The 11,978-nt window shown below is 44.3% G+C and overlaps 1 protein-coding gene across 1 annotated transcript; it reads left to right on the top strand.

Moving 5' to 3' along the window:
• Window positions 1-606: 606 nt before the first annotated feature.
• Window positions 607-7,352, top strand: gorasp1a (golgi reassembly stacking protein 1a). Its single transcript, XM_021614126.3, has 9 exons — window positions 607-1,048; window positions 2,149-2,229; window positions 3,649-3,852; window positions 4,045-4,131; window positions 4,276-4,406; window positions 4,600-4,708; window positions 5,052-5,193; window positions 5,991-6,134; window positions 6,386-7,352. Exons 1-9 carry the CDS (start codon window positions 986-988, stop codon window positions 6,880-6,882), a joined length of 1,458 nt encoding a protein of 485 aa, XP_021469801.2. The 5' UTR covers window positions 607-985; the 3' UTR covers window positions 6,883-7,352.
• The last annotated feature ends 4,626 nt before the right edge of the window (window positions 7,353-11,978 follow it).

The raw sequence follows: 11,978 nt of genomic DNA, 5'->3' as shown, positions 1-11,978 counted from the left end.
AGTGAAGAAAGTAGAGGAAGATGGATCAAGGGGCAGAGATCCTGAGAGGAGTGGTGTGAGTAGATGTGTACCAGTGCAGAGGGATAAACCAACAACTGATATATGTTTCAGAAAGATTGGATTTTTAGCATTTAGAGCAATGGTTATCAACTGTAGCTGCAGAGAGGTATTTGGGTGTGCGAGACTTGACGTCAGAAGAGTCACTGTTGCAGTGGTGAATATGTGTATGTGACTAATAAACATTTGATTTGAAGAGTTACAGGGTGTGTTAAGTGGTGGTGTCCCATCCTTTCAGGCTGTTTGACCTGAAGTATTATTATATATTTTTTGTATTTATTTAACTTTTATTTAACTAGACAAGTCAGTTAAGAACATATTCTTATTTACAAAATGCCTCCTGCGGGGACCGGGTCAGCGATTAAAAAATTAATAAAAATAAAATAGGACAAAACACACATCACAACAACAACAGAGACTCTACATAAAGAGAGACCTAAGACAACAACACAACATGGCAGCAACACATGACAACACAATATAGCAGCAGCACAACATGGTATAAACATTATTGGTCACAGACAACAGCACAAAGGGCAAGAAGGTAGAGACAACAATACATCACGCAAAGCACCCACAACTATCAGTAAATGTCCTGTAGGACTAAATATATTTAAATAGCGGGGTATGATATATTTTTTAGTTTTTAAAATTATTATTATTATTTTTGTGCGTGTAGTGTTAGATGGTAGGGTATTTGTTTTATTTCTTTCTAATTTTGTTCCAGTAAAGTGTAGGGGAGTTATACTCCGGTCTAGCAGGTGGCAGGATCGTTGCTCTACATACTGCGTGGTGCTCGGTGTCACCAGTGTGCGACTAGTCTGGTCTGATATAGGAGATCGCCAATGACAAGATGGCCACGGAGCATTAGAGGAATCTGTCAACTCTTTCAGCTACAGTGATATAACATTTGGTGCTTTCTATAATAATGGGTTTATCACAAAGCACCGGTGCGTCGGAAGGAGGAACAGATGGATACCACGTCCACGGGGTAATAATGAGTCTTTATTTTATTGCACTTTTTTTCTGACGCTGCGTGTAGTTGTTGACAAGGAGAATTGACGGTAATATACAGGAGGCATACAGTGGTGTAGGAGCCGGATAAGGCCTACCGAAAGCTGATGAGGTGGCACTTAACTAGCTACCCGTTTTGGCGCACCGATAACACAACGACCTCACATTGATTTACGAGCTGAAACAGTCGAGCATAATAACTGTGTGAATAGTCTGTATACGATATACACTTTGTCTTCTGTGTGAATGAGCACCCAATGTAACAAAACTTAAACCAAGTCGATGTTGCTACTGTAGATATACTTCGGCCTAGCAGTGACCAAATGACAACAACATTTTAACGTTGACACATTTTCATGCATGCATTTATATTATAAATGTGTATATAGCTACACGAGTTAACTATATAGTAACTTAGTAAAAGTCAACTCCATATGAAGTTGACTTTACTCAACTAACTAACGTTAACTAGATGGCTGTTTTTAGTTGTGCCATTACATTCACCTGAGAGGAACATTGTGATTAAACGGTCTAAATTCGGTTCCATAAATAACACGGTTGCCAACAGATAACGCATACAAAGTTGTATAGCGGCAGAATAAGATCCCTAGTAGGGAGCGGGCAATTTAGTTACCACGTTTATTCCCCCCCCAAAAAAATGTCTATCCTCACTCCGGTAACCTATGGACAAATATTAAGAATAAGCTATATGATGATTTGATACCTATTCGGCAGCTAATAAGCTAGGTGAATGAATCATTCTACTTTTTGTTCGTTGTTTGTTGGCATCCTTGTACTTTACGAGGTTTCTGGAACAGTATCCTGTTGGAAAGTTCCACCAATTATACCCACCCTTGCTGCTATCTGCAGAAGCCACATGTTGCACAACAGCATAGCTGAAATGCATACAATACTGCACAACACAGTTTACTTAAACCACTATATGATCTACTATTTGTTGGTTAACGGTACTTGTTGTGGAATTGTTAGATATTGCTGAACTGTCGGAACTAGAAGCACAAGCATTGGATTAAATGGTTGCCTTTGTCTTCCCATGTCCACGTGGTGATCTGATAGGTGCAGGAGAATTCCCCTGCAGAGAAAGCTGGGCTGGAGCCGTTCTTTGACTTCATCCTCTCTCTGGGAGACCACAGACTGGTGAGTTAGTCAGATTCATCCTCTCCTCTCTCTGGGAGTCCACAGACTGGTGAGTTAGTCAGATTCATCCTCTCTCTCTCTGGGAGACCACAGACTGGTGAGTTAGTCAGATTCATCCTCTCTCTCTCTGGGAGACCACAGACTGGTGAGTTAGTCAGATTCATCCTCTCCTCTCTCTGGGAGTCCACAGACTGGTGAGTTAGTCAGATTCATCCTCTCTCTCTCTCTGGGAGACCACAGACTGGTGAGTTAGTCAGATTCATCCTCTCTCTCTCTCTCTCTCTCTGGGAGACCACAGACTGGTGAGTTAGTCAGATTCATCCTCTCTCTCTCTGGGAGACCACAGACTGGTGAGTTAGTCAGATTCACCCTCTCTCTCTCTGGGAGACCACAGACTGGTGAGTTAGTCAGATTCATCCTCTCTCTCTCTGGGAGACCACAGACTGGTGAGTTAGTCAGATTCATCCTCTCTCTCTCTCTGGGAGACCACAGACTGGTGAGTTAGTCAGATTCATCCTCTCTCTCTCTCTCTCTGGGAGACCACAGACTGGTGAGTTAGTCAGATTCATCCTCTCTCTCTGGGAGACCACAGACTGGTGAGTTAGTCAGATTCATCCTCTCTCTCTCTGGGAGACCACAGACTGGTGAGTTAGTCAGATTCATCCTCTCTCTCTCTCTGGGAGACCACAGACTGGTGAGTTAGTCAGATTCATCCTCTCTCTCTCTCTCTGGGAGACCACAGACTGGTGAGTTAGTCAGATTCATCCTTTCTCTCTCTCTCTGGGAGACCACAGACTGGTGAGTTAGTCAGATTCATCCTTTCTCTCTCTCTCTGGGAGACCACAGACTGGTGAGTTAGTCAGATTCATCCTCTCTCTCTCTCTGGGAGACCACAGACTGGTGAGTTAGTCAGATTCATCCTCTCTCTCTCTCTGGGAGACCACAGACTGGTGAGTTAGTCAGATTCATCCTCTCTCTCTCTCTCTCTGGGAGACCACAGACTGGTGAGTTAGTCAGATTCATCCTCTCTCTCTGGGAGACCACAGACTGGTGAGTTAGTCAGATTCATCCTCTCTCTCTCTGGGAGACCACAGACTGGTGAGTTAGTCAGATTCATCCTCTCTCTCTCTCTCTGGGAGACCACAGACTGGTGAGTTAGTCAGATTCATCCTCTCTCTCTCTCTGGGAGACCACAGACTGGTGAGTTAGTCAGATTCATCCTCTCTCTCTCTCTGGGAGACCACAGACTGGTGAGTTAGTCAGAGCATTGTGATACCATCTTATTGATTTCTACTATAGACCTTCGATTAATATAAAATACATCTTAGATACTCTGTTCAGTTCCTCTATCTAATCTATCACACACAACAGCCACCCATGTATTGCACATTTCCAACTGACAAACTAACTTGTGTCCAGAACCAGGAGAATGACATGCTGAAGGACCTTCTGAAGGCTAACGTGGAGAAGGCAGTGATCATGGAGGTGTACAGCACTAAGACCATGAGGCTGAGGGAGGTGGAGGTGGTGCCCAGTAACATGTGGGGAGGACAGGGCCTGCTGGGGGCGTCTGTCAGGTTCTGTAGCTACCAAGGAGCCAACGAGAACGTCTGGCATGTACTGGTGAGGACTCACCTGGCTGTCGATGAGGCTATGATTAGGTAGTAGTAGATCAACGTACACACGGCTACAATTTCAAACAACTAGGTATTGTTTTATCTGTGGTGTGATCAGTTGTCTGTCTAGTCTGGGGTTTGGGTGGGGGGTCCTACATGTTGTTTCACATCATGCTATTCTGTGTGTTATTTTCTGTAGGATGTGGATGTGAACTCACCAGCTGCGTTGGCCAGCCTTCAGGCCCACAGTGACTTCATCGTTGGAGCAGACCAGGTGTTGCAGGATGTAAGCGTAATTATTATCATTCACATTCTTAACGTTTTTCAAAGTTGTTATCTCCGTTGACTAGGTCGTTGCCTTTTTAATTTAGTGGGAAAATAACCCATTGCAATAAACAATTGGCACTGTGATCTCGGTGTCTGTCCTCAGTCGGAGGACTTCTTCTCGCTGATCGAGGCCCACGAGGGGAAACCTCTGAAACTGCTGATCTACAACACAGAGACAAACGCCTGCAGAGAGGTGGTGGTCACACCCAACGGGGCCTGGGGAGGAGAGGGAAGGTGAGTGGGCTGAGCCTTACCCGGGGAGGTGAGTGAGCCACTAGGTCTTACCTGGGGTTTACCTTGACCTTACCCGGGGAGGTGAGTGAGCCACTAGGTCTTACCTGGGCTCTCTCTCTCTGAGGTTATTCTGTACTGCCTAAATGCCAAGGCTCTGAAACATCAGCAGTCTAACTGATATCTGTTTTTTTAGTTTGGGCTGCGGTATCGGATACGGCTACTTGCACAGGATCCCATCCATGGTTCCCTCTCTTCCTGAAGATGACTCCACGCCAGAGATACACGCCAATGGACACCAAGAGGTGTGGATGGGCTCCTTGTGTTTCACTACAACTACATGTATGGGAATAAGACCGGGGGAATGCCACTATGCCCGTCACTTGTACAGTAATGACACATGAATCTACAGGCCTGCTAGTGACGAGGCTGACCGTTACCCCCATTACAAGGCTATCACACATGCTTATGACATCATAATGCATTATACCGATCGGCAGTATTAAACTTGGAACTACAGATGACAACAGCAAACATGTTGTCCCTCCCCCCTCCATAGGGCACATTTCCAGAATGTTCATTGATGTGCATTGTCCCTGTGAAATAAATGAATCAACTGTTATGGGTTGTGGGCTGTGTGATCCACAGGCGTCTCTGATGGTGGGTCAGTCCGGCCCACGCCTGGGACAGGGAACAGAGATGACAGACCAAGATAACAGACTGGAACAGATCACTCTGCAGAAAGAGGACAGTCCTCCACCTCTACCCATACAGGGAATCATGGATCCAGGTGGGTTGGCTGATTGGTTGGTTACAGGGAAGTCATGGATCCAGGTGGGTTGACTGATTGGTTGGTTACAGGGAAGTCATGGATCCAGTTGGGTTGACTGACTGGTTGGTTACAGGGAATCATGGATCCAGGTGGGTTGACTGATTGGTTGGTTACAGGGCGTCATGGATCCAGGTGGGTTGACTGATTGGTTGGTTACAGGGAAGTCATGGATCCAGGTGGGTTGACTGACTGGTTGGTTACAGGGAAGTCATGGATCCAGGTGGGTTAACTGAATGCTCGGATCAACCCTCCTCCTCTGCCAGAGCATCCATTGTGTGCTCTGAAAGCTAAGAGGGCGAAACACTCTGAATTTACCAACAGACAATCTGACGAACGCCCAGGGCGCACTCCAGAGTGAATATACAAACGCACCCTAGATCATTATAAAACACATTCAGCCAACACGCATAAAGCCATTAATGAAATAGGAGTCGTCCTTTGGTCCACACAACGCAATTATACACCGAAACCAAGACTGATAACTATGTCTGTCTTTACTGTTCATCTTCCATGACCCTCTGTGTTGTTGTTTTGTTTGGCCGTTCAGTTAATACATCTGTCTTTCTGTGTTCCTCTGGGTGTCTGAGGTTAGGTTCTGAATCTGTGAAACTGTTATATTGATGCAGTCTCTGTCGTTGTCTGTTTTATTTTATCTTGAACTACCTCTGTGCTCTGCCTTGGCTTTGTCTTTTTTGTCTGATAAGGAAGTGGACCTTTTCTTTAGGTTCTGAATCTGTGACTCTGTGTTCCTCCAGGCTTCTCTGAGTCTGAGGTGGCTATGATGACCCCTGACCCATCAGAAGACATGGCTGATCGACTGGACCTGTCCGTCTCGTCCATCGACATGACCGGCACCTCTCTGGCCGTGCACGAGGAAAAGGACAGCAACAACATCTCCGGCAAGTTAACTATAACTTGGAGCTTATTGAAAGGGCAACGAGCTGTTGTTTTGGTAGTGTTTGTATTTTCAATTGGTTGCCGTGTCATAACAAGACAAGCAACCTGTTGTTGTTATTTATTATCACAATGTGAAACGGTATACCCTTATCTGTCAAACACTTTATTTTATACCACTGCAACCAATTTGTCCAACAATGAATCTCCGTAGTCCCGACGTTGACGGTGTCTCTCTTCTCTGTTTGTACAAAAGAGCTGGGTGAGCTTCCTGAGACGCCACCAGAGAACTGGATGGAGACTGAACATCGTGAGTCCCTTATCACCGAATCACAAGACCAAGCGTCCGAATCCGCTGGATCCCCTGACACAGTTGTGGAGGCTCCATTCGCCCCTCCTCCTGACGTTGAGTCCCTCGCCCCTCTTGTTGATGCTGAAGCTTCTCTCCCGGACCCAGACATCACCTCTTTCTCCCCCTCCCCTCCCCTGGACCTCCTGCCCCAGGACCAGCTCCTGCTTCAGCCCCAGGTAAGTGACATCTTGGTGGGGGACTCACTCACTGAGGACGACGTCACATTGGATGGAACACCACCAGAGCCAATGGTAGAGCCTGACGTCATCAGCTCCCTGGAGCAACTCTCTGTGGAGCAGTCTGAAACCGCCGCGGCGGAACACCACCATGACGACCACGAGTGTTGCCATGACCACCACCACGAGCATGAGGTCAGCAACCAGGAAGTGGAGGAAGAGTAGGTTTGTGTGTTTTCTTTCCGGGTCTGGTCACTGCCTGAAGAAACACTAGCAGAGATACTGAGCAGTCAAACAACATGGGAAATGTTCAGGACACTGGTGAAAAGACCTGGGGTGATGTATTGAGATGACACACTAATAGAACCAGATAGAAATGTAATGAATTTAACTGACACGCTTCCCCAATTTTATATGATGACAATGGATGTCTGTTCTATCTGAACGTGCTGAACAGGCCTCTGGTATATGAGTGATGGCGAGCGTACATTCTATGGTATGGTCCAAGAGAACGTTGTACAGTTTTTTTTTTTAACGACTGGTTGGATGGGTCACGAGAGAGATCATGGTAGAAATGCATAACAATAGCTCTCTTGTATTTTTGGGGTGTAGGATCCTATGTTACAAGTTCAGCTTCATGTTCTGATTAGCCGTAAGGGTTGCAATGTTATGAACATTTTGTAGTTTGTTTTCGTGTAAAAAAAAAAGAATATTTTTTTATTATGGTTTTGGATTTCTTAAAAAAACAAATCAATTAATGGAATGGCCGTGTGAAAGATCCAAAGATAATTACACACACACACACAAATACATTCGTTATATATTGTTGAACTACTTTATAGAATTCACTACGACAAACCAGTGATGTATAAACTTAAAGCATAGTTGCACCTTTTTAATATTTGATTTGTGACGACGACAACTTTTTTTTTTTAGTCCTGTAATTTGACTATTCCAGTTGAAATACACTACTTGACATACGAGTGGACCTCCATAGGCCTGGGTCTAATACAGTCAAATACTTGAGCCGCGCTTGATTTAGTTTGCCAGTAGGCTTGCCTGGCCCTCCTTCCAAATCCCGTCGACTCGAACGTGAGAAGCCTGGGCTTCCGAGGTTAGTTTGCCAGTAGGCTTGCCTGGCCCTCCTTCCAAATCCCGTCGACTCGAACGTGAGAAGCCTGGGCTTCCGAGGTTAGTTTGCCAGTAGGCTTGCATGGCCCTCCTTCCAAATCCCGTCTCGTTGACTCGAACGTGAGAAGCCTGGGCTTCCGAGGTTAGTTTGCCAGTAGGCTTGCCTGGCCCTCCTTCCAAATCCCGTCTCATTGACTCGAACGTGAGAAGCCTGTGCTTCCGAGGTTAGTTTGCCAGTAGGCTTGCATGGCCCTCCTTCCAAATCCCGTCTCGTTGACTCGAACGTGAGAAGCCTGGGCTTCCGAGGTTAGTTTGCCAGTAGGCTTGCATGGCCCTCCTTCCAAATCCCGTCTCGTTGACTCGAACGTGAGAAGCCTGGGCTTCCGAGGTTAGTTTGCCAGTAGGCTTGCATGGCCCTCCTTCCAAATCCCGTCTCGTTGACTCGAACGTGAGAAGCCTGGGCTTCCGAGGTTAGTTTGCCAGTAGGCTTGCCTGGCCCTCCTTCCAAATCCCGTCTCGTTGACTCGAACGTGAGAAGCCTGGGCTTCCGAGCTTACTTTGCCAGTAGGCTTGCATGGCCCTCCTTCCAAATCCCGTCTCGTTGACTCGAACGTGAGAAGCCTGGGCTTCCGAGCTTACTTTGCCAGTAGGCTTGCATGGCCCTCCTTCCAAATCCCGTCTCGTTGACTCGAACGTGAGAAGCCTGGGCTTCCGAGCTTACTTTGCCAGTAGACTTGCATGGCCCTCCTTCCAAATCCCGTCTCGTTGACTCGAACGTGAGAAGCCTGGGCTTCCGAGCTTACTTTGCCAGTAGGCTTGCATGGCCCTCCTTCCAAATCCCGTCTCGTTGACTCGAACGTGAGAAGCCTGGGCTTCAGAGCTTACTTTGCCAGTAGGCTTGCATGGCCCTCCTTCCAAATCCTGTCTCGTTGAATCGAACGTGAGAAGCCTGGGCTTCCGAGGTTAGTTTGCCAGGTACCATGGAATAGTCTCAAAAGTACAAACTTCAAGCTAAATTAAGCGCATCTCAAATGTATTTTTGGACATTTTTACATACATACTTGACCCAGGTTCAGTACCTGAACAGTACCATTTATATAATCAATCGGGCACAGCTTTTTTAAAATTTTTGCTCTTTTTTTAAAACGCCTATCATTTGGAAGGGTTCAAGGGTGAACCTTGAAAAGGTCGTCGTTGTAAAATAAGAATTTGTTCTTAACTGACTTGCCTCGTTTAAATAAAGTTTTAATAAATAACCTTCGCACTTCAGCAAACAAAATGATTAGAAACCATGTGTAGGACTTACCAAGACAGATGGACTAGGGAGAAAGGAGTTGGGAGCACTCCACACAAAAGGCTGAATTTTAAATGATTTTAATTTAGGTCACTTTAATCCATTGTACAGGATGAGAACAGGTGACTGTCTTCCTTGGTTACTGTTATAGAAATCCATGTTTAAATTAAGTTTTTTTTTTATATTTGAAACGGTCGTTGTTTTTAATGCATCAAATATAGCAATTGTTGTTAGTTCTGTGTTCACAAAACACACATTTTTAATGTGGGATCAGGTTGTAGTTTTAGTTCTTAAACTCAAGAAAGTTGAATCTGTACTTTCTGTAGAGGTAGACCTGTTTTCAATAAGTTACAGTGCATTTATTTGTTAGACAATAATATTTCCTGGATTTCTGTAGCGTAAGGGCCAGATTCAATCTCGATCACGTTTGGTCGGCTACGCACTTTGTTTATAAAGTCAATGTTCCTGTGTTCGCAGAGACCGCATTCACCAACGCGGCATATGTTGGCTCAATAGTAAATTTACCGTTGAATGTAAAGCGTGCTAAATCTCAAATCTACCGAATGATCGGATTGGTTTTGTTGCAGGGCATTTATTTTTAAAGTGTCATTTTATGGGTTTCTGTACACCTTAGGTGAAAGGTCATTATTTTGTAAACATACAGTAGGGAAAGTCTCATTCCTCCATGTTACCTCTTATCTGTGTCATATTTGATCTATGCAATTGTCAGCCATGTTTGTAGTTTTTGACTTTTTTTTTTTTTTAAGCTGTAGGCAACATACTGTAGCCATCATGGAAGTTATCTGTAAGCTGGAACCACAGACAATACAGTATCAGGGTTGTTAATTTAAATTCCATTTAAATTAGTCAGTTCAGGAAGTACACTCAAATTTCCAATTCTCTTAAATTCTTTCTGAATTGACTTGACCACAACCCTGTGCAGTAGCTTCTGATTTAAATAGTGACACTACTGTTAGTTTTAATATAAATGTTTGGAGCAAATGCTTTTCTGTAAGAGAAGGTTCCGTTGGTCTTCTTTTTTGATTTAGGCTAGGCACTTAGTTGTGAGAAATGAGGGAAGGGGAAATATTTTATCAATGGATGGAGAGTTTATTGTTAATGAGTGCAAATGAAATTCTGATTGTGAAAAATTGATTAATATTCTCTGTAAAGCTTCTGATGCAAAAATGGAGTCGCTTCTAGTCACTGGAACAAAAAAATAAAAATGGTCACAATTTTATTTTAGCCTTTTGTTTTTCTCAACCTTTAAGCATTGTGTCATGACGCTGGACGGGGGGTAGGTTTATGACAGTCATAAATACTTCCCCCCCCCCCCCCCCCCCCCCCCTCTTTTTTCCCCCTCTCTCTACCCTACTGATGTGACTATTGAAAATCCCTTGGTTAACATAGGGATTCTGGGAACATCAGAAGGTGGGGGGAAATGAAACATTTTGGTAATCCAACCAATTGAACATATGCAGTGGTACTTAATGAATATGATGTCAGTTCGGTTGTCATCTGAGACATTCTCAATGATAGGATGACAAACTGTACAGTGGAAAGTCTACACATTATAGTTGTGCAATTTAAATGTTTGAATATGAAATGTGATTATTTATTTTTTTTAGCTCCTAAAATGTGAGAATTGGGTTTTCATGAGTGAATTAGGCCTGACTCAGTGGCCCGCCCACGTGAAGAGACATTGGTTTTAACCAATGAAACTCTCCCTTCCAATAGAAAGCCTTGACAATAGAACGACAATCCGATATCAGAAGGGTTCAGATAACTACAGAACGAAGCCAACCTCAGCGTGAGCTTTGGTTGCGATTGGTATGAACTTTGAACTCTTATTCACTACAGAAGTGATACCTCCTAGCCGTTGAGTTAGCAGCGGCCGCTGTAAACGTGGGCTAGGAAAGGACGAACAGAGTATCCCGTCTACCACACGACGACACTACAACGTTTCCCGTTCACCACCAGAGACACTCTTCAAAAGACAACGGACTGTTGGGCAACACGGCCATCAATCTACCACCAACCTATTGAAGCGCAGCTCAGTAAATATTTATTGCATTTTCCTTTTCCAAATGGGCGGTAATTTAGAATGCATAAGATCCTGTATTTACGATAGAGACATCGCTTCTCCCTTTGTTCTTCAGTCTTCCCGCTCTATCACTCAAACCCAGCCCCCTTTGTGTAACAAGCTGTCATATCTGTTCCCTCCGCAAGGGACGTTTTCCTTTATGACATTTGTAATTGTGTGATTAGTTAGGTATTTAGTACTTTCAGATGAGACTGAAATAAGGTGACGATTAATATTGCCTGCTATTGATGTAAAATATTACTAGGTCTTTAAGAGTTTATTCGGAAGATAACAGCTCTATAAACACTCTTTCGTGGTGCCCCGCGACTTTCTAGTTAATTACATTTACATGATTAGCTCAATCAGTTAATATTAATTACAGAGAAATTATTTTATAGAATAGCATGTCATATCACTTAATCCGGCATAGCCAAAGACACAATAGCATAACTACGTTAAGCTGTTATAGCGTGATATTAATGCATTCTAAGATGATATAGCATAAACTGGCAAGTGTCTTCACTGACATTTTCAACCTCTCCCTGACCCCGAGTCTGTAATACCTACATGTTCCAAGCAGACCACCATAGTCCATGTGCCCAAGAAAGCAACCTGCTTAAACGAAAGGCTGGTCATGGCTCACATCAACACCATCATGCCGGGAAACCCTAGACGCACTCCAATTCACATACCGCGCCAACAGATCCACAGATGACACAATCACACTCCACACTACCCTTTACCACCTGAACAAAAGGAACACCTACGTGTGAATGCTGTTCATTGACTACAGCTCAGCCCACAAAGCTCAGT

Source organism: Oncorhynchus mykiss, chromosome 8, assembly GCF_057628025.1.
Source record: "Oncorhynchus mykiss isolate SJ-2025 chromosome 8, ASM5762802v1, whole genome shotgun sequence".
Lineage (NCBI taxonomy): Eukaryota > Metazoa > Chordata > Actinopteri > Salmoniformes > Salmonidae > Oncorhynchus > Oncorhynchus mykiss.
Note: the sequence above shows the minus strand (reverse complement) of the source record. Positions and strands in the feature narration are given on the sequence as shown.

What these genes read in the sequence shown, in the direction of transcription:
- gorasp1a (XM_021614126.3), top strand. Translation starts at nt 986, where the DNA reads ATGGGTTTATCACAAAGCACCGGTGCGTCGGAAGGAGGAACAGATGGA. An exon ending in ATGGATACCACGTCCACGGG is followed by an intron (nt 1,049 to 2,148) that starts GTAATAATGAGT and finishes GTGATCTGATAG; the next exon opens with GTGCAGGAGAATTCCCCTGC. An exon ending in ACGCCAATGGACACCAAGAG is followed by an intron (nt 4,709 to 5,051) that starts GTGTGGATGGGC and finishes TGTGATCCACAG; the next exon opens with GCGTCTCTGATGGTGGGTCA.